Below are 27,749 nucleotides of genomic sequence, written 5' to 3'. Positions count from 1 at the left end.
AACAGGTGTCTGACTCAAAGCAGGTGTTTGCAGTGTTGTGGTAGCCATGTTGGTCCCTGTAGATTAGAGAGAGAAGGTGGGTGAGGTAATATATTTTACTGGACTAACTAGTGTTGGTGAGAGAGATAAACTTCCAAGCCACACAGAGCTCTTTTTCAGGTCAGAAGTGCTCTGTGTAAGCTCGAAAGCTTGTCTCTCTCTCAAACAGAAGATGGTCCCATAAAAATATTATATCACTCACCTTGCCTCTCAAAGCAGGTGAGTAGTTCCATTGAATTTGATAGGACTACTCATATGCTTAGAGTTGGGCACTTACATACTTTGCTGAATCAAGGCCTCACAAAATATAGGAGCATAGGACAGGTCACACCACATTAGATTAATGAGGTAAAATTTTCAAAAGCACCTGAGTGGCTTGGAGTCAATAAGCTTTACAAAAGCACCAAAATAGGTTAGGTGCCTAGATCACAGGCTCTGACTTTCTGATTTCCCTGGGAGTGCCAGACCCCTGCTCTGCCCCTACTCCACCGCTTCTGCCAAGACCCCATCCCCCGTGCTTCCTCTTCCTGCCCCTCCTCCTCTCCCAGCTCTTCCCACCCCATTCTTCCACTAAGCGTACCCTGCCCTCACTCCACCTCTTCCTGCCCCCACTCTTCCCCCCTCAGCACCTCCTGCCCGCTGCTGAACAGTTGATCAGCAGCAGGCGGGAGGCACTGGGGGGGGGGAGGAGCTGATTGGCAGGGCCTGCCAGTAGGTGCTGAGCCCCACTATTTTTTTTCTGTGTGCGCTCCAGCCCTGGAGCACCCACAAAGTTGGTGCCTATAGCCTAGATGCTTAAGCACCTTTCTAAAGCCCACTAGGCAACTCTCTGCATCTTTAGGCACCTAAATACCTTTGTAAAGCTGGCCCTAACTGACTACATCACTTCTGAAAATTGGATTCAGGTGCTTCTGAAAATTTTACTCTTCAGCCCTTAGACGCCAGTGCCTGGAATGATTTTCAGTTGGATTTGAACTCCTGTCTTTTAGGCACTTTTGAACATTTTACCCATTGCCTTTTTTGTCCAGTAAAATGCCTTCAGCAGAGACCAATACCTGATGCTTCAGAGGAAGGTGAAAATCTGTATGGTGTTCCTATCCAATTGCACAGTGCTGTCACCTGGTGATGTTGCAGTTTCCCTCACCAGCAATCATTTTAGGTCCAGGTTACAAGAAGTAATAGTTTGTATTTACATAGACTCTTTCATCTGAGAAGCTCTAAGCATTTTGTGAACATTAATTTAAAGTTTACAGCAACTGTGTTCAGGAGGCAGACATTATAATTTAATAGAGAAACAGACACAAAATGTTCATATGCACTGTTCAAGGTCACACAATAAGGCAGCAACTGAACTGGGAACAGAACCAATGACCCTAGGCATCAACAGTATCTACTAAAACATACTCCATCCTTTTATAAGCTTATTATGGTAAATATCCCCTAATAATGATTAAAGCAATGTATTTTCCATACCTTATAAAATACATCATCATGTAACACTGAAGAAGCTTTTAATGTCGTCTTTGTGAAAACAAACCCTTTGATGATACTTAGGACAATCATGGTCACCATGCTCATTCCATAGACTAACTGGTAAAAGTGCAGTCTGGGGTTATCGGAGATGCTTCCCATGTCACAAATGGGATATTCTGTTTCATTACTCAGGAGGCTGCAGTTAGTCTTTAAAGCAAATGTGTAAAATACAGTGATTTAAATTTGAAAGCTTTTACTGATAAAATGATAAATGGATAGGGATAAAGGAAGTTCAGACAGCTAAAGTGTAGGGATACCCTCATCTACACCACTTTCCCTATGCCTGAGTCAGAGATGGGGTGGCATAGAACTGTTACGTCACCTCCACACCACACTTGAATCTCCCCTCCCCCCCCGCCCCCTTACATAGGGAAATCCTCACAATACTGTATATCCACTGATTTCATGCAGCCATAATGACTCAATCTCACCCAACATTACTACTTTTTACAAAGAAAAAGATTTTCCCATTTGAAATCCTACAGATTTTTGTAAGAACAGTGCTTTGGCTATGTTACACACATCCCTTCACTAGCTTCCTCTTTTTTATTTTATTTTTTTAAGTTTTATAAAATTCATTTTCATTAGACTGTTCCAGTTTTGCCTACATCTCATCTCTCATTTCTTTTAACAACTTATCTCCCATTCTAATTTGAATAGAAATTTATTTTCATCCCTATTAAATTCTTTAGGACTTTTCTAGTCAGCATGTATGTGTGTCTCACTTCCCTCCACTAAATGGAATCAGAACTGCTCAACTGTATTTCATTAGTCTCTAAGGTGCCACAAGTACTCCTTTTCTTTTTGTTAAAGGAGAGTCTCCTTTTGTGCATGTGGTGAGGTCTTTTGCTTTTGGAGAAGTAACTGCATTCTATGTTGCTATCATTAAATTTTAAATTACTATGGTGTGGAGCTTAATGACACCTGTGATGTTTCTAGGTTCCACAGCCTTGTTACTCTAGTAATATGATTTATTAAGTACCATGTGTACTTATGGTGCTATATAAAATGTAATAATTTTGCCTCCTGAAAGCTGTAGTTGGGTTTTAAAACCTATACTTGTATATTTCAGCAGGCAGCCAGCCACTGCAATCTAGAAGTCAGAGTTCTTACTTTCACTCTTCAAAATAAGGTAATGGCATGTTGTTAAGAGCCAATAGTTTATAACCCTGACTTTATTTTTTCCGGTTCAGTGTACACATCTATGGAAATAGAAGTAGTATTGAGAAAGCAGCTCCCAGAAAAACAATGATTCTTACTTTTCTGTGGAAATATATATCAGATAAGGAAAAGTAAACTCAAGATTTTAAAACACCACTGTACCTTTAAAAAATCACCTTTACCTTATTTTGTCAGCCTAACCCGTTTATAAAAAATAACTGCAGATATCAAGAGTCTTTTAGCTCCTTGCCTTTGAAGTATCTTAAATATTGTAAATTTAAGAGGGGAAAAATTAGTATCTATTTATATTTTTAGGGACACTGTCAGAGACATCCCTTTTTAAAAAAAGCAAATTTTAACCTGATAATGATAACACCTTAAATTATTAAGAACCAATTTTACTTTTCTCCATTAATTATATTCATATTTTGCATTTCCTTTAGCTTGAAGAATGAAAACAAATTGATCATTTTTGCTGGAAATTATGCTTCATGGTTCTGATGCATGAACACAAAGTCACTAATGATGCTTACTTCCTTTATAGAGTATTTTGAAATCTATTGATGAAACACACTATATAAAAGCTAGGTATTATTATTATTATTATTATTATTATTGTATTATAGTTTTGGGGTTGTAAACGCAGCATACTGGAACCTTGCACAAAAGCTGTTTTCTTTTACATTATTGTTAGGTTTTCTATCATTAAAAAACCCAAACACCTAAAGTTGAGTCACTGTTAGCGAGTTAATCCCCTTTTATTTAGTGGTAGGGAACATGTTCATCTAGAAAGCAGTTTTGCATTGCTACATAGGGGCAAGTTTTTACACTTGCCTAAGCCTTACAGAGTGCAAAGACAAGTAGAAGGAAGAAATTTCTCCCCAACAATCTTTTGCAACTGGGCTGGTGTCATAAATATAAAGGGAAGGGTAAACACCTTTAAAATCCCTCCTGGCCAGAGGAAAAACCCTTTCACCTGTAAAGGGTTAAGAAACTAGGATAACCTTACTGGCACCTGACCACAATGACCAATGAGGAGACAAGATACTTTCAAAGCTGGAGGGGGGAAGAAACAAAGGTGATTCTTTTTACTTTTTCTTCTATTAAAATTCTTCTTTTAAGAAGCTGAATGCTTTTTCATTGTTCTTAAGATTCAAGAGTTTGGGTCTGTGGTCACCTATGCACATTGGTGAGGATTTTTATCAAACCTTCCCCACAAAAGGGGGGTGCAAGGTTTTGGTGAGGACTTTGGGGGGAAAGACATTTCCAAATTGGCTCTTTCCTAATAAAATAAAACCGGTTAGACGTTTGGTGGTGGCAGTGAAAGTCCAAAGGCAAAAGATAAAATAGTTTGTACCTTGGGGAAGTTTTAACCTAAGCTGGTAAAAGTAAGCTTAGGGGGTTTTCATGCAGGTCCCCACATCTTTACCCTAGAGTTCAGAGTGGGGAAGGAACCTTGACAGCTGGTGAAGTGGTGAGTCCATGCCCTGGCATGCTCTGGTAGCTGCCTGGCAAAGGGGGCAAGATGCTGGACCCCAGAAAGGGATGTTGCAAATTACTTCTCCCCAATCCTATGCAACTGGGTTGCCAGGGAAGCATTGTACCTCTACGATCCAGGGCCTCTAGTGCCTTTGAGCTGGTGAGAAGGCACAGTTTAGCTCTAAATTATTTTTATCTAATGATAATGGGAAATTTAGGTCTGATTTTGTTCCAGGAAAACATGTACATCAATAGAGCACTCAAACTAATACAGATCAGTACATGATTCATGTCCACTTATTTATAATATTGTGAAAAAATGTGCAGCAGTAAATCAGTCATATACACAGCTTTGAATTCCCAGCTAGTATGTCCTCAATGCGTATATAATACAATACAATCAATTTGATTTTTATATGGCATCCTTAATATGCATTATCTCAGAGTTCTATACAGAGAGTTCATTCTATGCCAGAGAGGAAGGAAAAGTTTTTGAAGTGAAATTGAGGGTGTATATGTGAGTCAGTGGGTTGGAGAGAGATGGTAGAGAATCCTAGATATAGGACATGCAGCAGCATAAGTGAAACATTAACTTCTGGAGGAGCCCAAAATTGTAGAGGTGGAATGAGTGGGATAGGAGGGGATTAGATAAATGTAAGGCTAAAGGGACAGAGTGGATTGAGTCCAGAGACAGTGTTGCAAACCAGGAGGGTAGTGTTGCATTGGAATGGGCAGGAGGCTGCTGAAAGTGGCAGGGGTGATATGGTCAATTTATTTAGACAAATAAGAATTTCATCTGAAGCAGGGTTTGAAGGAAGCCATACAGCAACTGTCTTAATGCTATAGATACTGGAGTTGAGCTTTATTATTCATATTAAAAACTTCAAATATATGTGCAACTCTGATTTTAAGGAGCAGAAATTTACAATTAAATTGTTACACTTACCCCTGAGCCCTGTTCTAGCCAGAAACTTAACCACCAATTGCTGAAGGCTGAGCAGCCAATCATCAAAATAAAGAGAAGTACAACAAAGGAAGACAGTATGAAACCTGCAAATGGACCAAAAGACCAGACAAATAACTGACGGTGTAAGAATGGTTAAACATACTATACTCATGTACTCTGTTGTGTATCTTCTCAACAAAGACTTTATGGTTTAATCCGTATTTATTCTTCTCTTCCTATAAGTGCAGAACTGCCATTACAAGAATGTGGGAACAAGGAGTTAAATCCTGAAGTCAAGGTCAAGGTAAAAACTGAATAAGGGCTTCTGAATTTAACCCATTAGCCCAGAGAGGGGGAACTGATATTAATTGTTTTTGGTATTTTCCAGAATGGTGGTTAAGGGCCAGATTCTGCAATCCTTGCTCAGATTAAGTATCTCTTATTCAAGTGAGCAGTCTCACTGTACAAAATGTTAATGATTGTGAGTGTGGGTTTCAGAATCTGTTAGTAAATTAATGCTTGGGAAAACGTACTTGATGTACAAATTAAAATGTATGCATACTCACTGCACACACACACACATCCCACATGATTCTTACTAAATGAACCAGCATTGAAATAGTGGGCAGTGCTCCTTGGCTATGAACCCAAAAGGGGTTATAAGGATTAATAATTCATATTTAAAATCTGGTAAGTGGGTGTCTCATTTACGTATGTTACTATGCGATTTGTGAACATAAATGCTTGTTTGCATATGCATATATGGGATTTGTGGTCAAACAGTTGTGTGTGCACTTTTACAGGCACAGTAATTGTGCCCATGGCTAACCATAGGCCCAGACAGTATAGGGGCCCATGGTTAGCCATGGGCTATAGTTTTATATCAGCGGGGTAAAATCTTAAGGCTAAAAATGTGCATATGTATTTACATAAACACAATTTTCCCATATAATTGTAGGATTAGAAGTTGTCTTAAAGCAAAATCTTACAAACACCCTGGAAATCTGGGGGTGTGTAAATCTGAACCCGATCCAGACCTGAATTTCACTGCTGACTTCTCTATCTAATGAGCTGGACCAAAACCCAGATGTGAACTATTCCAAACTTCGATCTTGAAATCCCAATCTAGATCCAAATTTTGGTTTTCAGGTATTCTGACTAGAATATTTCACATTTTCTTTCTAATAAATGTCTTAAATTATTATTCTGTTACTAACAGATTTCTCTATAAAATCCAGTGATCGGCAATTCTAGGTTATAAATATATCAGGAGATTACAATGCTTTGTTTCCTGGGAAATACAACCATTTTACTGTGTTTGTCTAATTTCAATAATCTGAAACTGAAATATCAGAGTTTAGATTTAGGGAAAAACATTGGAAAGGAATCCTACCTTTAAAAATGGAAATATCAAAGAAAAAAATGCAAATTCAGTATAAAGACATTTTTGCAGAATGTACCTCCAGATGCCTTAATGTAGGCATGATAGGTTTTCCATGTCACTGAGCCTTCTTGTTTTTCCTCTTTTCTAACAAGTTGGTGTACAGGAGCTACCACACAAACAAAAAGCATACATTCATGTAACAAAATTTTGACCCAATATCAAGGAATCCTGGGCATGTTAAACCAAAATAAAAAACTCTATATGCTAAAATACATATTTGTAGCTTCATAAGAAACTCAGTGAAATGTATTCCTCCTTTTAAAGAATCCCCGCTGCCTCTGGACGCTGCCATATGGTAAATGCTCCCTCCAGTTTTATAATGGTTTTTGAATGACTAGAAAATTGTGATGAGAATTAAAATGTAAATGATATGGATTTGCTAAAAATGATCGATAGCTCACAGGTTTCAATGCAAAACTCTATTGACATTCCTGTTCTTCTTCCTCATCCTTGACAGAGCAATATGCATGCTAAAGCAGAATAAAAAACCAACATTTTCTGCTCCACCCAAGACAGTTATAAAACTATGTATATCACTACACTGCTAATGTATAGAATTCGATGTGAAAGGAGAGATTTTATAGCTAAAAAGCAATTTACTGTCTATATTAGTCCTTTACAACATCCCTGTAACTTTGATTTAGCTTTGAAAGTGTCTGTGTTTGTCCTAACCCCATTATGTTTCCTTGAAATGATTTTAAGAGCAGAAATACAACAGTTATTAAAATAACAGTTCCAGCCACTTTGGGCATATTGTGGGCTGGCTGCCCTATTCCTATACTAGATGGGGCTCCAGCAGTCCAGAGAGGCTGTGTGGGTGGGTGGCCAATCAGAGAAGGCCTGCTAGGGAGCCAATCAGAGGCTGAGTAAGAGGTAGCCAGTCAGGGTCAGGCTCAGCCCTATATAAAGGCTGCCCAGGAAGGGAGCAGTCAGTCTCTCCCAGGCCTTCAGAGGGTGAAGGTCTGCCTCCTGTGTGAGGGGACTAGCACAGGGGAGGGCAGGCGAGGGGAGTAGAAGGGATCTCCAGCCCGGTATTTGCCAGGCTGCAGGCCCAGGGGGAAGGGCCGGGCCAGGCCGGGCCGGTGCAAAGGGGCCGAAGGGGAAGCGTCCCAGGGAGAGAGGCAGACAAGGGGAGAGAAGGAAGGCTGCTGCCAAAGGGTCCCTGGGTCAGGACCCAGAATAGAGGGCGGGCCTGGGTCCCCCCCTTCTCCCTTGCACATACACCCAAACATCGGATGTGGTGATAGCGGACTGCACCAGAACCCTGGCACAAGGGGTTAGGCTTTGGGGTGTGGTTGGCCTCTGTAGCTGGGCGAAGTGAAAGACTGCTGATAACCCCACCCCTGGAAGGGGGTGAACGAGGACTAGGGGGCACTGCCGGAGGGCAGTGTCTTGAAGAGGATGTCACAAGAAGGGAGCAACATGGGTGCAGGTGCCAAGAGAGGGCGAGAGACAGATGGGACACCACCAGTGGAGGGCCCTCCACAATGCACTGAGCTAATTCCCTGATGAGTCAGCAAGAGGCGCTGCGGTGGTGAGTCCCAGCCCTGTCACAGGGCGAAGATGAGAAACTTCTGTTCAGCATTAATACTGTGACCTTTGTATCTACTGAAGGCTCTGGCTGGCAGTTTAGCCAAGGTAATTTTAACTTCATATTTGTGAGAGATGTGCTTATAAGTGACAGTGTCAGCTATGCAAATGAAGGAACAGTGTCAGTGCTTACAAGTTAACAAAATGGGCTGTGTCTTATCTTCTCTGTCTCCTCCCTGCACCTTTTTGGCCACAACCCCACTCTTCCACGAGTTACATTTTATAAATTTCAAAGTTGCTTCTATTCCTCCAAACAAGTTGAAAACATCTCTCGGGTTGCTTCACCCCACCAACATGGAAGGTGGAGGTAGGACTCCCTTGCTGGGAGTCTCATTAGGAAACCCCCCGCCCGCCACTGAGACATCCTACCTGTCCAGCACTTCCTCAGTTGCTCTACAATAGAGTGGAGGCACAGTGGCAGAGCAAATGTGGGGATGCTTGCACTGCAACTGTCTGTGTTATGCTTGTTCCAAAGGGAAGACAGCAGCATACAATATTCTCTGTGGCATTTTTCACAAATATTAAATTAATCTAAAACGCTTCCGAGAAGTGAAGCGGCAATGATGACTGATCTGCCTCTCTGCTCATCAACTCAGGAAAGGCAATTTTATTATTATTTTAGAATAATTATTTGTTTTGAAGTAATGTCTAGGAGCCCTATTTGTGCACCAACATCCCATTGTGCTGTACAAACAGAGCAAAAAGACAATCCATCCCTAAAAGAGAAAACTACTCAGTGCAGGCAAGAGGATCTGAGGAGCAGAAACTAGTTTATGGACACAGCACATTTTGAATGCAACAATCTCTTTCAAATCAGAAATCTATATTAATTTACAATTAAATTCATTTTTCAAAAAAGCAACAATTTGGAAAGATGCACAAGTGAGTCTTTGTAGCATACCTGTGTTGTTTCCCCTTTGTGGGTCTCTCTCGGGTTCCTTTATGATGATTTCCTCATCAGACATAACAAAAGCTATGTGTATGAAAGAACAGTTAGTCTTTTTTAAACAACAGAGTATAGGCAATTCTGATTATTGTCCTAAATTACATTACCAGGATTTTCAACTCCTCTGTAAGAGCTTCCTGAGGAATCACTCTTGTCCTGAGTTTCGCTTGTTGGTTCTGTCATTGTTCCAGTCAAAATAATTTCTGGGTCCTTTAAAATAAGAAAAATTTACTTCTGAGATCTGAAACCCTATTTTCAATATTCTAAAGCATGTAAAAGCAGAATATGTTTAAGAGGAAGGGCTAAATGTTACCTTTGCTTGCTCCATATAGAGGTTTTGAATTAGCTGAGCATAGCGTCCTTTTTCTTTCATTAAATCTTCATGAGTTCCCCTTTCATATATTTCTCCATCTTCTAATAAAATGACTTCATCACAGAATTCTAAATACTACAGATTTTTAAGAATGGACCATTAATTCCATAAATATTGCAACTGCATTGGAAATGCATGCACGTAGTGTCTTCAAACTGAATGATGGTAATTAACAGGTTTCATTTCACAGTTGGGAAAACTTCAGCAATTCTATGTTCATTTACTACATTCATGCAGTTGTCTATGCCTCTGTCTGTACTCCACAATTAAATGTGTAAAGGAATTATTTTAAAATGGCTTTCCAATACAATCAATTTTGTTTCAAAAATTCAGCCTAAATTACCAAAATAGCTTGCTTGGCCTCCACTGAACTTGATGCTCTTCCCTTTAATAGCCAACATAATGGATTCATTCCTTAGCTGTGCGTATAAATGGTGAGGGCCATCGAGAGGAAGAACTGTGAAAAAAGAACTTGCAGCTCTAGAACCCTGGGGCTGGTTCTGTGCTGGACCCTGTGTAGCTTAGTGGAGCCTAAGAGCTAGCTATGATTCCAAGGATCTGATATATCAATTGGACATTGTCAGAGCACAGTGGCACTCTGGTCACACACCCTTCTTGGCATGACCGCAACATGTCCCCTCTGTAAATTCCTGAAGAGAGGTAGCATAACAACTGGCTATGGTGGCTCTGCACCACCCAAGAATTTCTCCTTGGCAGAGGGTTTCAAGCTGACTGCTTATGTTTTCTTTCCAACCTCTTTAGGCCAACTGAATGGCAATGCAGAGCAGGGGCCAGGGTAGGTCTGATGCGCTTACTAATTGAATTTCTATTTATTCTGTGTCTGTCAAATCTGAACCAAATCTCCCCAAGTTATTAGTCTCACCGTTCTACACATAAAGGGCAAATCCTGCCTTCACTGGTACAAGTGCAGAGGGGTCCCCAGGTAGCAAGACTGGTGTGGCTGCTGCACTAGAGGTTTGTGGGGGATGCTCAAACTGCAGAGGGATGCACCATGCCTTTGCAAGTTTTCTTCACCCTGTTGGATTCATAGAGTGGTTCTGACTCCACTGTAATTTCATTGCCTTGATGAGAGTATTCTTATTCCCCTCCTGGACCACTCTGTAGACCAGCCAAGATACTTGGCTTGGGTGCTGGGGATTGATTTTTGCCCCATGAGTCTCTTAGAAAATTAACTTCAAGAATCGCCTTTCCTCAGCTTTTTCTATCAAACTGTAGTTCTTGCCACTTGGCAGGCCCCTTACTTTCTCCCCAAAATACATGTCAATATGTGATCATTACATTACACATTCAATTCAGATTTGGGCTCTTGGGTTTTGTGCCCCAGAATGTACTGGGGCCTAAAGAACCTGAGAAATTTGAAGTAGGTGACTATTACTCCTGGGAGAATTCTTCACCACTGTGCACGTGCAGAATTGTTGTCCAGCACAGAATTTTTTTTCCTGCAGAAAATACATTCTGCCTGAGAAGTGTTGCAGTTCTGCCTTTCACCCAACAGAGGTCACTGTGGCACCAGAACAGCCATGCAGAATTTTTTATTTTTTGGCATAGAATCTGCCCCCCTCCCCAATTTGGGGTCATTCCAGATTGTATAAGCAAGTCCTTGGCCCAGGCACCCCAAGTTGATTTCAAGGAGGCAAAAGTTTTTCTCAGCTCCAAATAAGTACCATGTATGAATGCAGTTCTTGAAGCGCACTCATACCACTGTCTCCTGGAAGCATGTACTGATGCATTTTCACCATCACCACACAGGTTTTTTTTCTTTAGGAAATAATTTAGGACGATAAAAACATGGGCCTCGTTCTAATGGGGGACTTCAATCACCCTGATATCTGCTGGGAGAGCAATACAGCAGTGCACAGACAATCCAGGAAGTTTTTGGAGAGTGAGGACAACTTCCTGGTGCAACTATTGGAGGAACCAACCAGGGGCTGTTATCCTCTTGACCTGCTGCTTACAAACAGGGAAGAATTGGTAGGGGAAGTAGAAGTGGGTGGCAACCTGGGCAGCAGTGACCATGAGAGGTTGAGTTCAGGATCCTCACAAAAGGAAGAAAGGAGAGTAGCAAAATACGGACCCTGGACTTCAGAAAAGCAGACTTTGACTCCCTTAGGGAACTGATGGGCAGGGCCGGTGCAACCACTATGCGAACTAGGCAGTCGCCTAGGGCACCAAGTGGTTGGGGGCGCCAAAAAGCAGTGCCCTGGCTCGGCAGGGAGGAGCCGCCTTCTGGAGGCACCGGAGAGCCAGAGCATCGGCTTGTAGGGGCGGCGAGCACCAGCCATGGAAGAGCCGGTGTGGTGTGGGGGCTCCTGCAGGCCGCAGCAGAGGCATGCGGGCGGCAGCCCCCGTGCACCCCCCTGGCTCCACCTCACCACACTTGGGTTCTGCTGCTCCCAGGCATGTGAGCCGCTGCCACCACCGCCCCTCCCACTGCCTCAGCACTCTGCGGGGGAGGGGCTGTACGCGCGGCAGCCTGGCGGCATGTTTTGCCTCCACGTGGAGCCAGCATCTGACCAGCAGGGGCATGGTAAGGGGAGTCTCAGCCGGGGGGCACTCAGGGACCAGGGGGAGGGTTGGATGGGTTGGGAGTTAAGGGTGCGGGGGGCGGCTGTTGGGGTGGGGCAGTGGAGAGGGTTCGGAGCAGTCAGGGGACAGGGAGCGAGGGGGTTAGATGGGTCGGGAGTTCTGGGGGTCCTGGCAGGAGGCGGGAGTGGTTGGATGGGGCGTGGGAGTCCCAGGGGTCTGTCTGGGGGTGGGGGTGTAGATAAAGGTTGGGGCAGTCAGAGGACAGGTAGGGGGTAGGATCCTAGGGGGAAGTTAGGGTGGAGGGGTCTCAGGAGGGGGCAGTCAGGGGAAAAGGAGCAGGGGGGCAGGGTTGGGAGTTAGGGGGTGGGAAGTGGGAAGGAGTGGATGAGGGCAGGGCCCTTCCCCCCATCCTCTTTTTTGGGCAACGGGGGAGTTGGGGGGCACATGGGGGCTGGTGCCCATATGCATCCACTGCAGCCTGCAGAAGCCCCCCGGGGGGGAGTGCTAAGGCCGCAGCCTGGGCAGGAGAGGAGGGGGACATGGCTGCTTCCCGCTAGCAGCGCCGCCGCCTTTGCAGGGCTGCTGTCCCCCTGTGCCACGCCGGCTCCTCCATGGCTGGGGCTTGCCACCGCCGCAAGCAGGATGCTCTGGCTCTCCGGTGCCTCCAGAAGGCGGCTCCTCCCTGTCGAGCTGCTGCAGCGGCCGAAGCTCAGCAAAGCCAATGAGTGGACTCAGGGCAAGAGCCGCCGGGGTGAGGTGGGGTGGGGAGGAGAGAGCTCATGGGGGGAGGAGGGGCTGTGCACTCTCCAGGGGAGTTTAGGGGGCGGGGAGGGGGGAACCTGGTCTGGGGAGCAGGCCCTGGGCACGGCTGGCCCCTGGGCAGGCTGGCCCCTGGGGTCTATAAAGGCTCGTTGGGATTTGCCCCTCAATGAACCAATGTGGGCGGGGGGGGGGCAAGGCGCAAGGTGGAAGTTTCACCTAGGGCGCAAAATATCCTTGCACTGGCCCTGCTGATGGGCAGGATTCCCTGGGAGGCTAATATGAGGGGGAAAGGAGTCAAGGAAAGCTGACTGTATTTTAAAGAAGCCTTATTGAGGGCACAGGAACAACCCATCCCAATGTCCAGAAAGAATAGCAAATATGGCAGGCGACCAGCTTGGCTTAACAGTGAAATCTTCGGTGAGCTTAAACACAAAAGGAATCTTACGAGAAGTGGAAACTCGGACAGATGACTAGGAAGGAGTATAAAAATATTGCTCAAGCATGCAGGGGTGTCATCAGGAAGGCCAAAACACAATTGGAGTTGCAGCTAGCAAGGGATGTGAAGGGTAACAAGAAGGGTTTCTACAGGTATGTTAGCAACAAGAAAAAGATCAGGGAAAGTATGGGACCCTTAATGAATGGGGGAGGCAACCTAGTGACAGGTGATGTGCAAAAAGCTGAAGTATTCAATGCTATTTTTGCCTAGGTCTTCACAGACGAGGTCAGCTCCCACACTGCTGTCCTAGGCAACACGGTATGGGGAGGAGGTGAGCAGCCCACAGTGGTGAAAGAACAAGTTAAGGACTATTTAGAAAAGCTGGACATGCACAAGATCTAATGCATCCGAGGGTGCTGAGGGAATTGGCTGATGTGATTGCAGAGCCATTGGCCATTTGAAACTCTTGGCAATCGGGGGAGGTCCTGGACGATTGGAAAAAAGCACATATAATGCCCACCTTTAAAAAAGGGAAGAAGGACAACCCAGGGAACTACAGACCGGTCAGCCTCACCTCAGTCCCTGGAAAAATCATGGAGCAGGTCCTCAAGGAAACCATTTTGAAACACTTGGAGGAGAGGAAGGTGATCAGGAACAGTCAACATGGATTCACCAAGGGCAAGTCATGCCTGACGAACCTAATTGCTTTCTATGATGAGATAACTCACTCTGTGGATATGGGGAAAGCAGTGGAGTTGATATATCTTGACTTTAGCGAAGCTTTTGATACGGTCTCCCACAGTATTCTCGCCAGCAAGTTAAAAAAGTATGGATTGGATGAATGGACTATAAGGTGGATAGAAAGCTGGCTAGATTGTCAGGCTCAACAGGTAGTGATCAATGGCTCAATGTCTAGTTGGCAGCTGGTATCAAGCAGAGTGCCCCAGGGGTCAGTCCTGGGGCCAGTTTTTTTTCAACATCTTTATTAATGATCTGGATGACAGGATGGATTGCACCCTCAGCAAATTTGCAAATGACACTAAACTGGAGGGAGAGGTAGATACGCTGGAGGGTAGGAGTAGGGTCCAGAGTGCCCGAGACAAATTGGAGGATCGGGCCAAAAGAAATCTGATGAGGTTCAACAAGGACAAGTGCAGAGTCCTGCACTTGGAATGGAAGAATCCCATGCACCGCTAGAGGCTGGGGACCAACTGACTAAGCAGCCGTTCTTCAGAAAAGGACCTGGGGATTACAGTGGGTGAGAAGCTGGATATGAGTCAACAGTGTGCCCTTGTTGCCAAGAAGGCCAATGGCATATTGGGCTGCATTAGTAGGAGCATTGCCAGCAGATCGAGGGAAGTGATTATTCCGCTCTATTTGGCACTGGTGAGGCTCCATCTGAAGTTTTGCATCCAGTTTTGGGCCCCCCACTACAGAAAGGATGTGGCAAATTGGAGAGAGTCCAGCGGAGGGCAGTGAAAATGATCAGGGGGTTGGGGCGCATGACTTACGAGGAGAGGCTGAGGGAACTTGGCTTGTTTAGTCTGCAGAAGAGAAGAGTGAGGAGGATTTGATAGCAGCCTTCCCCTACCTGAAGGGGGGGCTCTAAAGAGGATGGAGCTTGGCTGTTCTCAGTGGTGGCAGATGACAGAACAAGGAGAAATGGTCTCAAGTTGCAGTGGGGGAGGTCTAGGTTGGATATTAGGAAAAACTATTTCACTAGGAGGGTGGTGAAGCACTGGAATGGGTTACCTAGGGAGGTGATGGAATCTCCATCCTTAGAGGTTTTTAAGGCCTGGCTTGACAAAGCCCTGGCTGGGATGATTTAGTTGGTGTTGGTCCTGCTTTCAGCAGGGGGTTGAACTAGATGACCTCCTGAGGTCTCTTCCAACCCTAGTGGTCTGAGTCTATAAATGAGACCAGCTATATTACTGTATTATTAAGGATCCCTGCTAAAATAAAAAGTATAAAAAAAATAACCAAGCAAAGCAAAGGCTTCTACAGCAATGTCAAATCGGCTTAGGTATACATATGTAGGTTTTTTCTCTTGTTGTTTTTCTACATTTCTATATATGTTGTTAAATGTTAAACACAAATATACAGGATGGGCAGAGTGGGCAAGTTAACATTGCTGTAGGAACCTTACGTTTTGCATTTCCTGACTTTTTCTTTTATCTGACCAACCTTAATGTTGCATTAATTTAGATTTTGGCATTTATACATGGTACGCTAATGTCTTCCATTAGTGTAGGACATTCTCCTCCAGCTTGTGCTTCAAGGCAGTTTAAAATGTTGCTTCTGTGCCACCTGCTGGTACATTGCTTTTATATTACTAGCCAAAAAAAAAAAAAGTGAAAAATGAAATGGGTGTATTAGATCAAACAAAACAGCTGCTGAGACATATTTGCCATTAGGAAGCTATGAGAAATGCATTTCAGTGTAAAGACTCTAATGCTGAACAAGGACATCTGTGCTTTAATTAAGATTTATTGAAAATTATGACTTTCAAAAGGGAGACATTTCCCTACTTTCTTATTGGAAGAGGGAAGGGCTTGAAGCACAGTACTTTAGACTGCAGAGAGATGTCTGCTCAAACACAAGCCTTTGTGCTGTATGTCTGGTAAGCCTGGAGGTAGAGCTGGGAGGGAAAAGTTTTCCTGCCCTGCAAAAAAACAACAGGCTTAAAAAAGGGGATTGCCCCAGCCAAAACAGGATGTATGGTCACCTTAGCCCTGTTCAGTCAGCTCATCTGTGGTTTAATTAATTAGCTGCTTCCCAGCCTGAGGGAGTTAGATTAATTGGGGTCCAGTGATAGTCCTTTTAAGAGGCCCAGCTGTGTCATGCTAAGAAAGCTCAGTTGCTGGGGTAATCACAAGGAGCAAGTTGGGTTCCTGTGGAAGCCTTTGAAGCAGGATCTGAAAGGACGCCAGGGAAGCAGCCTGGGTGGTAGAGTTCTGTCCCAGAGCCAGAATGACTGAAGCTGTGAAAGGAATTAGCCTTGCAGTCAGCACTCTCCCCCAGGGAGCAGAGACTTTGGCCTGGTTTACACTACAAACGTTGGTCAACATAAGCCACATTATGTGGATCTAATAATGTGTACTTGTGGCATCTTAGAGACTAACCAATTTATTTGAGCATAAGCTTTCATGAGCTACAGCTCACTTCTTCGGATGCAATAATGTGTGTCTACACTACAGAGTCCCTTCCACTGACCTAAGTGGCCTGTAAAGTCAACTTCTGTGCACCACCTCCGCAAGAGCGCTTGATTCGACATCCATGAGTTGACATGAGGATTGTGTAGACACTACATTGTGTAATTCGAATGAATTGGCCTCCAGGAGCAGGGTGGATAAAAATCAATGATTTTTTTTTTTGCTTCTGTATAGATTATTTAGGTTAATCTTTCTATCTACCCAATGGGGCTCAGTGCTCAGTCTAGAAGATACCATCAGAGATGCTTAGTTTTGCAGTTCTCAAACTGTGGATTTGTGTCTCCAGAAATAACATGCTTGTTAACAGCAAAAATATTTTTAAATAAATAATATAGAGAGGTGAGAAATAACAGACCTCAACCCTATTGTCCCTCTGCAAATTTGCACACAGAGTCAAGCCCTTACCTCTCTCTAAAAGTGCAAAGTTTCAAAAAGTTCAGTGAATAGAAGATTGTTGGGGGCGGAATAGATCTGGACAAGGAGAAGAAGTCTGGAGATAAATGTGAGAAGGGAGGGACGGGCAGTAGAAACAAAAATGAAACTGTTTTGAGCAGCATATTCCAGAAGTCTTGAGGTCTTTGAGTGGAGCCTTCATTGATTTGAGATCTACCATACCATTCTCTCACTAGAGGGAAAACCTATAACGGCAGCAGGCCGTAAAAGAGACCCAGTTTGGGAATATTTAATGAAGTTCTTCTACCTGTGGGTAAGACAGACATACGTGCAAAATGCAAACAGTGCAACAAAGAAAAGCAGGGCCTGGCTGTCCAAATGAAACAACATCATGAGAAGTGTTCCTTCTCAAGAGGAAGCTGCATTGAAGATGATGAAAAGAACATGTCTGAACATGTGGGATCTTCAGGCTGGTAAACTTTTTAATTTCATACTTCTTTCTTAAGGACTGCCTGTCTTCCTTCTGGACTATCCTTGAATTCTCATGTTTGAGCAAAAAATATCATTGTTACTCTATGGTACTATCATTTTAGCTGTAGTTGTGATAAAAAATAAAGAGCTGAAATAGGCAGATCTTCGTTTTACAATTTCACCTTTGAAGTAGTACTGAGTGTCCATGAATGCAATGAGTAATACTAAGTGAGCAGTATGGTGGTAATAATTAAATAACTGCATTGATTTATTTTGTTTGGGAGAACCCAGGATACAGTCCACCCAACAGAGCAGATGTTGCAGGCAAATTCCTGGATCACGTGTTTTGAAAGAAAAATTGAGCAGTGTGCAAAAGGTCTAGAGGGTGAAATTGTTAACCTGAGTCTTGATGGGTGGCAATGATCCTGTTGTATGTGCTTGTGTGACAACAGAAGAAGGGAATGTCTTCCTTACAGAAACAATTGATACATCAGGAAATGCACACGCAGCAGAATACTTACAAGAAGTAGCAATAAAAGCTATAACAAACAAAAAAAAATGCAAATATCTAGTATGCAGCTTGGTCACAGACAATGCTGCAAATGTATCCAAGATGAGAAGAAATTTAGAAGAGAGTGAAGAGAGTCCCAAGCTAATAACATACAGTTGCAGTGCTCATTTGATGTACCTCCTAGCCAAAGACTTCAGTGTTCCAGAAATAAAGGCTAATGTTGTTGAAATTGCAAAATACTTCCATAACCACTTTGCAGCAATTGCTTTGAAGAAAGTGGGAGGAACCAAGCTAACTCTCCCACAAGACATGTGATGGTCATCAGTGGTGAACTGTTTTGAGCACTATATCAAGTACTGGCCTAATCTGATGACAGTTTGTGAACAAAATTGTGAAAAAATAGATGGCACTGTGTCACAGAGTCCGCACAGGTTTCCTCCTTCTCTCCCCTGTGCTTAAGTTGGCAAAATAAGAGTCCTCATGCCTTCTTCCGGTGTTTCACACTTCTGGTGCTTTTATTTACAGCGCTACAGTGTAGTCCCTTTTATCCCCCAACAATCATCCCCTTTCTACCCATTCCCGGATCTCCTGGCCCATGAGGCTCCCTTCCTGTGGTGAGGAGACAGAGCTGTAGCCTCCTGTCCCCTCCCAGGCTAGCCTCCTCATTGAACTTTCTCTAGGGCTTTTATAGCCCTTCCCTTCCTTAGCCCAGCTGCTGCTACTTAGCTCAAGTCCTTGTTGTGAACCAGCCCTCGTTAGGGCCTGCAGCTGGGCTCTTTGCTGGCTGACTGGGCCCCTGCACCTGGCTTCCTTACCAGAAAGCAGGGCTTAATCAGCATTTTGGCAGGGCATTCAAGGGGTTTTACCCCTGCCCTGCCACACACTGTCTCAGCCAAAGTTCTCAACATTGGGCTTAAGAGAAATGTTGAACACATGCTGAGGACCCTGAAGCCTATTTCTGTAGCCTTGAACAAAATGCAGGGAAATAGCTGTTTTATTGCTGACGCTGTTGAAATTTGGAAGGAACTGAGTGAGATCTTAAAAAGAGAAATATTCAATGACCGAGTTAAATTACAAGCATTTAAAAAATGAATGGGACAAGCACTGTCTCCAGCTCATTTTCTTGCAAATATTCTCAGTACTCAGTACCAGGGTCAAACCTTAACTGCTGAAGAAGACGAGTTAGCTATGACATGGACATCCAGCACTCATCCCTCCATAATGCCAACTATAATAAACTTCAGAGCTAAGGGTGAACCATACAAGAAATATATGTTTGATGAAGTTTTAAAGAAAGTCACACCAGTGAACTGGTGGAACTCAGTTAAGCACTTGGATTCAGACTGTTTGAAGTGATAATCTCACTTTTAACTGCAGTAGCTTCTTCTGCTGGTGTAGAAAGAACATTTTCTTCCTTTGGACTAATTCGTTCCAAATTGAGAAATCGTTTGGGACCTGAAAAAGCAGGAAAGCTTGTTTTTCTTTTCCAGATTATGAACAAACAGGAAAATGAAGGGGAAGACGACTGAGTTAGCTGCAGAAGCCAATGTTTTAAGTTTCTCATGTGGACCTGGCTGACACAGTCTATTTTGATTTTTTTTTTTAATATTTCATTTAACTCTTTTAGTTAAAAACAATTTTAACAAAAACAAACCTGATTTTAAAAAAACTTGAATGTTTAACTAAATTCAAACATTCATATGCTTGGTTTGTTAAAATATTATATGTTTGCTGTTGAAGAAAAAAATCCATATGTTTAATCTGGACAATAAAGTAGGTGTAGTGGGTATTGGTGGTCACTCCTTCTACGCTGAGGGTGCTCTCCAAAAAATCATAGAATATCAGAGTTGGAAGGGACCTCAGGAGGTCATCTAGTCCAACCCCCTGCTCAAAGCAGGACCAATCCCCAATTAAGTCATCCTAGCCAGGGCTTTGTCAAGCCTGACCTTAAAAACTTCTAAGGAAGGAGATTCTAAAAAAAGAATGTTTATGTGTACAGGAATGGCCCGGGAATCCTCCATGGAGATCTTTAGGAAGCTTTCATGGAGGTACTCTGCAGTCCTCCATGGAAAAATAAAAAAGCTATTTGGGGGGCTTTACACTGGTGCCTGTCCTCAAGCACCGTCCAGGTTGCTGGGAGAAAGAGGGCTTGTCTCGAGTTACAACCTGTGATCCAAAGGATGTCTTCACAAGAGCAGCAGCACAAGACCTCTTGCCCATGCCTTTTGGCCTTACCATGGCTGGAGCAGCAAACCGACTCTTGCAATAGCTGGTGGTTGTGATTACATTGTGGCTTGCAGTGAAGTGTATTGAGGGGTGGGCAAGAAAAAATTTTTATAAAAAAAATAAACCTTGCACCAGAAACAATGTATGCACAGTCAATGCTACCCTTGTGTTTTGCATTCCTTGCAACTGAAACTTTGTCTGCCGGCACATCCTCCACACTGGGACAGAGACTTTCCCAGATTAGAAGGTGAAAAAGAAGATTCGGGAGGACATGTTCAATGAGTTAATGCATGCCTCTGAGAGTGACCAGATGTAGCTTAGAGCATGGAGGATTACACTGTCTGAGAACCTGGATATGGACAGGGAGGACAGGAGAGCATGCAGGGAACAAGAGCGTTCCATGGAGGAAGAGATGCTGTGGAATATGAAGGAGCAGTCAGACATGTTGAGGCGTCTCTTTGCAGTTCATGAAAGGCAGCTGGATGCTAGAGTCCCTCTGCAGCCTACGCTGAACCTGTTGCCATTATCGCCCAGTTCTACATCCTCCTCCCCCAAAATGTCCTATGTGGAGGGGGTGAAGTTCGGTATCGCTTGCACTCAACACCAGGGCAGGATACAAGGACCAGAAGGCACGCATTCCCACACCTTTGATTGTTATTGTAATGCATCTGTAAGCAAGCTTTTCTTGTTTCTCCCCGCACTGTTTTATCAGCTCTTTTGCCCCAGGTTATCTTACTTTTCTTTGCTGTCTCTGTGTGCTTGTGTACATAATAAAACTTAATGGACTGAGGCAAAAAGGCTCTTTATTCATTCAGCACACCATGGCTGGTGGGGGTGGAGTCTGCTGGGAAGGAAATGCGATGGAGGAAACAGTTTTTGGTAAGAACCAACACAGATAAGTTTCACATTACTCTGGCTCGTTGCTGGCTTTCAAAGGCTCCTGGAGATGCAGAGCCCTTCAATGTGCTCTTCTTTTTGGCCTGGTGTCTGGATGCTCAAAATTGGCTGCCAAGAGATCTGCTTCAACCCTCCATCCCAGCAGAAACTTTTCTCCGTTTGTTTCACAGATATTATGGAGCACACAGCAGGCAGCAATAACAATATTGCTTTAATTGAGATCTAATCTAGTAAGCAAACAATGCCAGTGACCTTTTAAAACGTCCAAAGGCACATTCCACCACCATTCTCCACTTGCTCAGCCTATGGTTTAACCAGTCCTTACTGCTGTCTAGGCTGCTTGTGTATTGCTTCATGGGCCATGGGAGCAAGAGGTAGGCAGGGTCTCCCAGGATCACGATTGGCCTTTCAACATCACAGATGGTTATTTTGCAATCTGGAAAGAAAGTCCCTGCTTGCAGCTTTCTGAACAGACCGGAGTTCCTAAACATGCGCATGTTATGCACCTTTCCCAACCATCCCATGTTAATGTTGGTGAAATGGCCCCTGTGATCCTCCAGTGCTTGCAACACCATTGAGAAGTACCCCTTTCAGTTTATTTACTCTTTTTGGCAAGGTGGTCTGTTGCCAAAATAGGGATATGCGTTCCATCTATCACCTCACTGCAGTTAGGGAACCCCTACATGGCAAAACCATCCACTATGTCCTGCACATTTCCCAGAGTCACTACCCTTCTTAGCAGAAGTCTGTTGATGTCCCTGAAAACTTGGATCACAACAGATCCCCCCGGAAGATTTACCCACTCCAAATTGATGCCCCACTGACCGGTAGCAGTCTGGCGTTGCAAGCTTCCACAGAGCTATCGCCACTCGCTTCTCTACTGTCAGAGCAACTCTCATTTTAGTATTGCTGCACTTCAAGGCTAGGGAAAGCTCTTCACACAGTTCCTGGAAAGTGGCCTTATGTCTTCGAAAGTTCTGCAACCATTGCTCATTATCCCATAGCTGCACAACGATGCAGTCCCACCAGTCAGTGCTTGTTTCCTGGGCCCAGAAACGGCACTCAACCATGTCAAGGATGCGTGACTGTCGCCAGCAACTGTGAGTTGCTCCACTCTGTGTCTTCCAGCAGGGCTGCTTGCATGGCATCACATTGTTCTGTACGGCAACTCCTGTATCAGCTGTGTAAATACTGCAGGATAAGGCTCAAGGTGTTTGTAATGCTCACAACAACAGTGTACAGCTGAGGGGAGTCCATGCTTATCGTGCTACGGCGTCCACGCAGGTAACCCAGGGTTATGGAAAAAAGTGTGAAAAAGGCTTTGTTGTTTGCTGTTGATTTCAAAGAGGGAGGGCAGGAGGTAAGTGCATCATGGGAGGCTAAAACCATGTTCCCATAACCACCCACGCCAATGTTTTGGTCCCATAAGGAATTGCTAACCCAACCCAAAATTCCACTCTGCTACATGCACTGTGGGATAGCTACCCACAGTGAAGTGCTCCATGTGTTGAAGCCTTGCTAGTGAGGATGCACTCCGCTGACACAATGAGCATAGTGTGGAAGTGCAAGATTGACTTGCTTAAATCGGAGGCTCGATGTCAACTTACATGAAGTCAAATTAACTCTAGTGTAGACATGGCCTTTGGCTATGTCTGTGCAGCCTGCAGAAGCTAACCTCCCAGCCTGAGCTGAACAGACTTGGGCTTATGCTACTGTGCTAAAAATAACTGTAGATTGTTGCAGTTTGGGCTCTGAAGACTCCAGAGTGCGGAGTAAGTAGGCTTCGGAGCCTGAGCTCCAGCCTGAGCTGCAATTTCAAAGTGCTGTCTACATAACTAGTGACAGTGTTAGCATAAGCCCCACAATGCCAAGTCTGTCAACTTGGAATGGGAGGCATGCTGCCATATGCTGTATAGACAAACCCTTAAAGGGAGCCTAGAAAACAAGTGGAGGAGGACACCAAGTGGAGGGGAAAGAACATTTTGTTTTTTGGGGACTTTTAGAAGTTTGGACTTTTGTAAGCTGGTTTGTGACTTGTCTGTAGACCTAAGCCACATTTCCAGCATTGATCTTTGTGTGGAGGGCTGAGGAGCCCTACCCTGGGGAAAGAACTGAGGTGGAGAGAGTCTGCAGCAGCACCGTACTTGGCCCACAATAGCTTCTCTGGGTTGACCACACTCTGTTACAGTGTGTCGCTATTGTTGTGACCAGAAATTCAATCCTGGACCTGAGAAATCTTCTCACTGAAACGATTGGTTCTGATGACTCAACATGTTCTGTCAAAAAAATCAGTCAAATTCCTCAACAGCTGTAGAGGTTGAGATTAAATGTAGGGAACAAAGGAAATAGCGAGCTAGACCTGGTTGAGGGAGCACAGGGGCTCAAAGGAAGAGAATATAAGCAAAGGAAACTATTTTAATGTGTCTGAGCAATGGAAGGGACCCACCCAGGAAAGGGGACTGGTGAGCATTCTCTTTGCTTTTAGGACCTGGTTTTTCTGAGCACCCAGTGCTCCATTTGAAGTGAGTATACTGTACATATACTGCTTCTGAAAATCAAGATGCTAGTGTCTCGGACCCTATTGCTATATGCACTGGTACGAGTATTCTGACACTTGGGGAAAAATCAAAAGTCAATGGAAAGACTCCTGGTGGCTTCCATGCACTTTGGATCAAGTCCATGGAAACTGCTGCACAGTTATGTTTCAACTTTGTTTTTTAGCTTCTGGCTCATTCATGCTGATTTACAGCTTAACTTTCTCCTGCAGTTCTTGTACATGGGCACTATATATACCACAAAAGTGTAAGTTCCAAATATAGAATATTGGGGTTAGTTTTCAATGGCTATTAACTTAATGCAACAAACAGTCAACTGAAAGGCAGAGGTTATTTAATGCTTTTTCCATTGTTATAAGTTACTCATGCTAGTTTCCCACTGGAGATTAGCATGAGCGCCCAATAAACTAACTACCAATATCCTATATTTTATTATGATGATTTTTCCCATAAGGTAGCTCAAACTGTATAAAGTGATTTAAAGATGGCTCCCTATGTCCAATGCTAACAAGTGTGAAATGAAGAACTGGAGGCAGTTGATTAAATTGTCCTCGCTCCTAGAATGTTCTCCAGAAATGGAAATTGAGGTGGAGTCTAAAAAAGAAACACCTATATAACTGCTCCCATCATCATAGTACTTGAGTGTCTAGCACGTATTTAAAAATTAAAATAATAGTTTTAACCTGAAGAGAGAAGGCCAAAACTATAAACATACAGCAATTTCGTCTTGATAGCAATAGTTGAATTATTTAACCTTCAGAAAAAGAAACTAATTGTGAGAGACTACTTAATTACCTATGAAAGCTTCTGTATCCCCAGATTTTAGAGACATTTAAACACCAGTTAATTGTTTCCTACAGTCAGTGTCCTACGTATTCCGCCATTCCACGGCTGCAGAATTCACCATGGAATGCACTCCCTGCTTCAGAATCTAAGCTTTAATTTAAAAAAAAAAAATCCAATCCTTTTGATTACAAAGAAAACCTTGAAATTATGTAAAGAATGTAAACCCGTGCAGAGCTGTCTTCATGAGTCCAGACAACCTGAAATAATAACTCTAAGCTGTATTCATCTCATTAAGATATTAACCATGAAACCTAAAGATGACATTTAAAATGACTTAACTATTTCACTGATGATCTTTATAGCAGACCTGACTAACTTCATTCAAGAAGTCTGTGTTAGAGCCTGAACTTAGCACCCAGACCTAAACTTTAATTATCAGGCTGTCCCACGTTCTCCTTTTATGTTCTATTCCCGCAACAGAACACTTACCATACAATCTCCAACATACTAAAAATAGAAATAAATTGTTTTCTCTATTAAGTACAGTTTTGCTTACATTGTTTTTTTTGTGGTATTAATATTATTTTACGTGTATAATTATACATACATATGCTTCAAATATAGTTCACATTTATAATTATTGCATTAATAATATTAATAGTTTTAATTACCTGTAGTTGATGAGTTACAAGAACTACTGTTTTTTCTTTAAGGGCCTCTTTTATGCATTTCTCAAAAATGTATTTTCCAACATGTGCATCGACTGCTGATAGGGGGTCGTCCAACAAGTAAATGTCTCTATTGGCATAAACAGCACGAGCTAAGCTGATTCTTTGCTTCTGGCCTCCAGAGAGGTTGAGACCTCTTTCACCTATCTTTAAATGGGAAAAGATCACTGCATGAGTTTATTGGTAATAATTATTTGATTTTTTATATATACATATAATAATAAGTGCTCTGTCTATGGTAAAGGTTGCACAAAACTTTGCATTATAAGACTCTCTGTTTTCAGTTGCTTATAACTTTGCCAAGTCAGGTGAGCTAAGAGCAGGAAAGAAGGCAGGATCTGTGGAGGAGGGGCTATAGAACTAGATGGGAACAGGGAGAGGCTGGCAGGGACAGGGTCAGAAGGATCTCTAATGGTTAGAGATCAATCTCCTACAGAAACTGGAATTGAACCCATTATTCCTGAGTCTCAAAATTCCCTTGCTGTCTAGTAAATAGCTGTAAAATCACTGGCAAAGTGTGTCTAGCCCTCCTAGTGGCAGGTCCACCTAGAAGATAACAGCTTTCTGCTGCTATCAGTTACTTTATTAACTCAAGTCATAGAGGACTGTTCTGCGGATCTCAAGATCCAAACAATACTGAACCACAGGAATGGGCACAGGCTCAATATGGTTCCATATGATTAACTATTTACTGTTTCTTTAAAAACTTAAACACTGAAACTTAGGAAACTAAATCTAAAAACGCAATTAAAAGAATGTGAAAGTTGCAAAGTCAACCCCTCAAAAGGTAGGGAATGCCAGAATTCAGGTTGCTTGTGCAATCTTTGTTCATCCTCCTTGTGCACATGCTTCATGATCGTCTTTAACTACATGATCACATCGTATTTCTTTCACAGGACCTCTGCCTAACTTCTTGATTTCCCCCTGCCGCTGCTGTCTGTAGGATTCCTGCTTCATTTGTTGCAGTTCTCGGAAGGAGTGTAATTAATGAGAAAGGATTGTCTTGTGGTTAAAGCAGCTAAATACCATCCTGGAAAATTTTATTCTGTCCCTGCCTCTGCCACAGATTTCCTATGTGATGAAAGGCAGGTCATGTAAATGAAAATTTTAACAGGTGATCACTGTATTCCTATATTCTCAGTACCCAATGTGAGACTTCTGTTATCTGATTTGCAAAAGTGCTGAATGCTCACCACTACAACTAACATCAATGGGAGCTCTTCTCTGAACATATAAAGTACCATTAAATTCTAAGCATTCTGAAAAATCAGACCCTAAGTTTTTCAAATTGAGGACCCAAAATCAGTTGACACCCGGTCTTCTAAGACCTTTGCATGCAGAAATTCTATAGACCTCAAAAGTAGTTCTGTACACAGATGGCATGTAAGATCAGATCCATAAGTAGCAGCTGACTTATTCTTTAGTTCTGAAAAAGGGATCAGACTCTTCCAACAAGTTTTTGGTTAATATTATTCAAATTGCTGTGCTAGTTATTGTTACAGCAGAGCTAATTAAAAATCTAACCTCACTGCAACAAAATATCAATATGCTATAAAAAGAGCAAATAGCCTTTAAAGGGGGTAATTGTGGGTTCACTCCCCCTAAAGCCCAGTGCCTCTGAACTTCCTGCTGTGTCAAACAGCTTGAAGCCAACCAGAAAGTGAGTCATTGATTGAAAGACACAACTGAGCCTTAAGTTGGAATATGCTTTATGTTCCTAGTTAAGTTTTCAATAAAAAATTAAACTAACAAGCTGGCCAAGCCATGAGGAAAGCATTGTTGAATCAAATGATCGCAGCACCCTTAACATTAGGTTGCATTATTTAATGTCTGCTCAGAGAGGCATGTAGTATGACTGAGTGTAAAACAGATAATAAAAAGGGCAGCTTTAAATGAGTTTAGCATAGCATCCACTTCATTCTCACCAGCTTGTTGCGATAAAAGAGTTGAGGGAAAGATGAAAGACATAGGCCTGGTCTACACTATGGGGTTAGGTCGAATTTAGCTGTGTTAGGTCGATTTTAAAATGAATGCGTCCACACAACCAACCCCGTTCTCTTGACTTAAAAGGCTCTTAAAATCGACTTCTGTATTCCTCCCCGTCGAGGGTAGTAGTGCTAAAATCGACCTTGCTGGGTCAAATTTGGGGTAGTGCAGATGCAAATCGATGGTATTGGCCTCCGGAAGCTATCCCAGAGTGTTCCATTGTGAGTGCTCTGGACAGCACTTTGAACTCTGATGCACTAGCCAGGTACACAGGAAAAGTTCCGGGAACTTTTGAATTTCATTTCCTGTTTGGTCAGCGTGGCGAACTCGGCAGCACAGGTGACGATGCGGTCCCCCCAAAATTGCAAACAAACTCCAGCATGGACTGAAAGGGAGACACTGGATCCGATTGCTGTATCGGGAGAAGCATCTCTGCAGGCAGAACTCCGATCAAAAAGAAGAAATGCAAATATATTTGCCAAAATCTCACAGGGCATGTTGGAGAGAGGATACAACAGGGACACACAGCAGTGCCGCATGAAAGTTAAGGAGCTGAGGCAAGCCTACCAAAAGACAAAGGAGGCAAATGGTCACTCCGGGTCAGAGCCCCATACATGCCGCTTCTATGATCAGCTGCTGGCATTCTAGGAGGGGACCCTACCACTACCCCACCACTGTCCATGGACACCTGCAAGGGGGGAGTCTCATGCAACAGGGAGGAGGATTTT

General features: G+C 43.3%; 1 protein-coding gene across 8 annotated transcripts in view; it reads right to left on the bottom strand.

The window, feature by feature from the left end:
* Positions 1 to 27,749, bottom strand: part of ABCC12 (ATP binding cassette subfamily C member 12) — a 127,496-nt gene that overhangs the window by 35,417 nt on the left and 64,330 nt on the right. For 6 of the 8 annotated variants that reach the window (XR_012154481.1, XR_012154482.1, XM_073307712.1 and 3 more), the window contains 7 exons: positions 24,979 to 25,182; positions 9,452 to 9,586; positions 9,246 to 9,348; positions 9,094 to 9,165; positions 6,619 to 6,708; positions 5,159 to 5,262; positions 1,513 to 1,719 (listed from right to left, as the gene is read on the bottom strand). Coding sequence is in view for 6 of the 8 variants with exons in the window: in XM_073307712.1 (XP_073163813.1) it covers positions 1,513 to 1,719; positions 5,159 to 5,262; positions 6,619 to 6,708; positions 9,094 to 9,165; positions 9,246 to 9,348; positions 9,452 to 9,586; positions 24,979 to 25,182 (915 nt within the window). In the remaining 2 variants the exon portion in view is untranslated. The remainder of the gene's footprint in view (positions 1 to 1,512; positions 1,720 to 5,158; positions 5,263 to 6,618; positions 6,709 to 9,093; positions 9,166 to 9,245; positions 9,349 to 9,451; positions 9,587 to 24,978; positions 25,183 to 27,749) is intronic. The other 2 variants (XM_073307714.1, XM_073307716.1) reach the window with 2 other exon arrangements.

This window comes from Lepidochelys kempii, chromosome 12 (genome assembly GCF_965140265.1).
Source record: "Lepidochelys kempii isolate rLepKem1 chromosome 12, rLepKem1.hap2, whole genome shotgun sequence".
Taxonomy (NCBI): domain Eukaryota; kingdom Metazoa; phylum Chordata; order Testudines; family Cheloniidae; genus Lepidochelys; species Lepidochelys kempii.
Note: the sequence above shows the minus strand (reverse complement) of the source record. Positions and strands in the feature narration are given on the sequence as shown.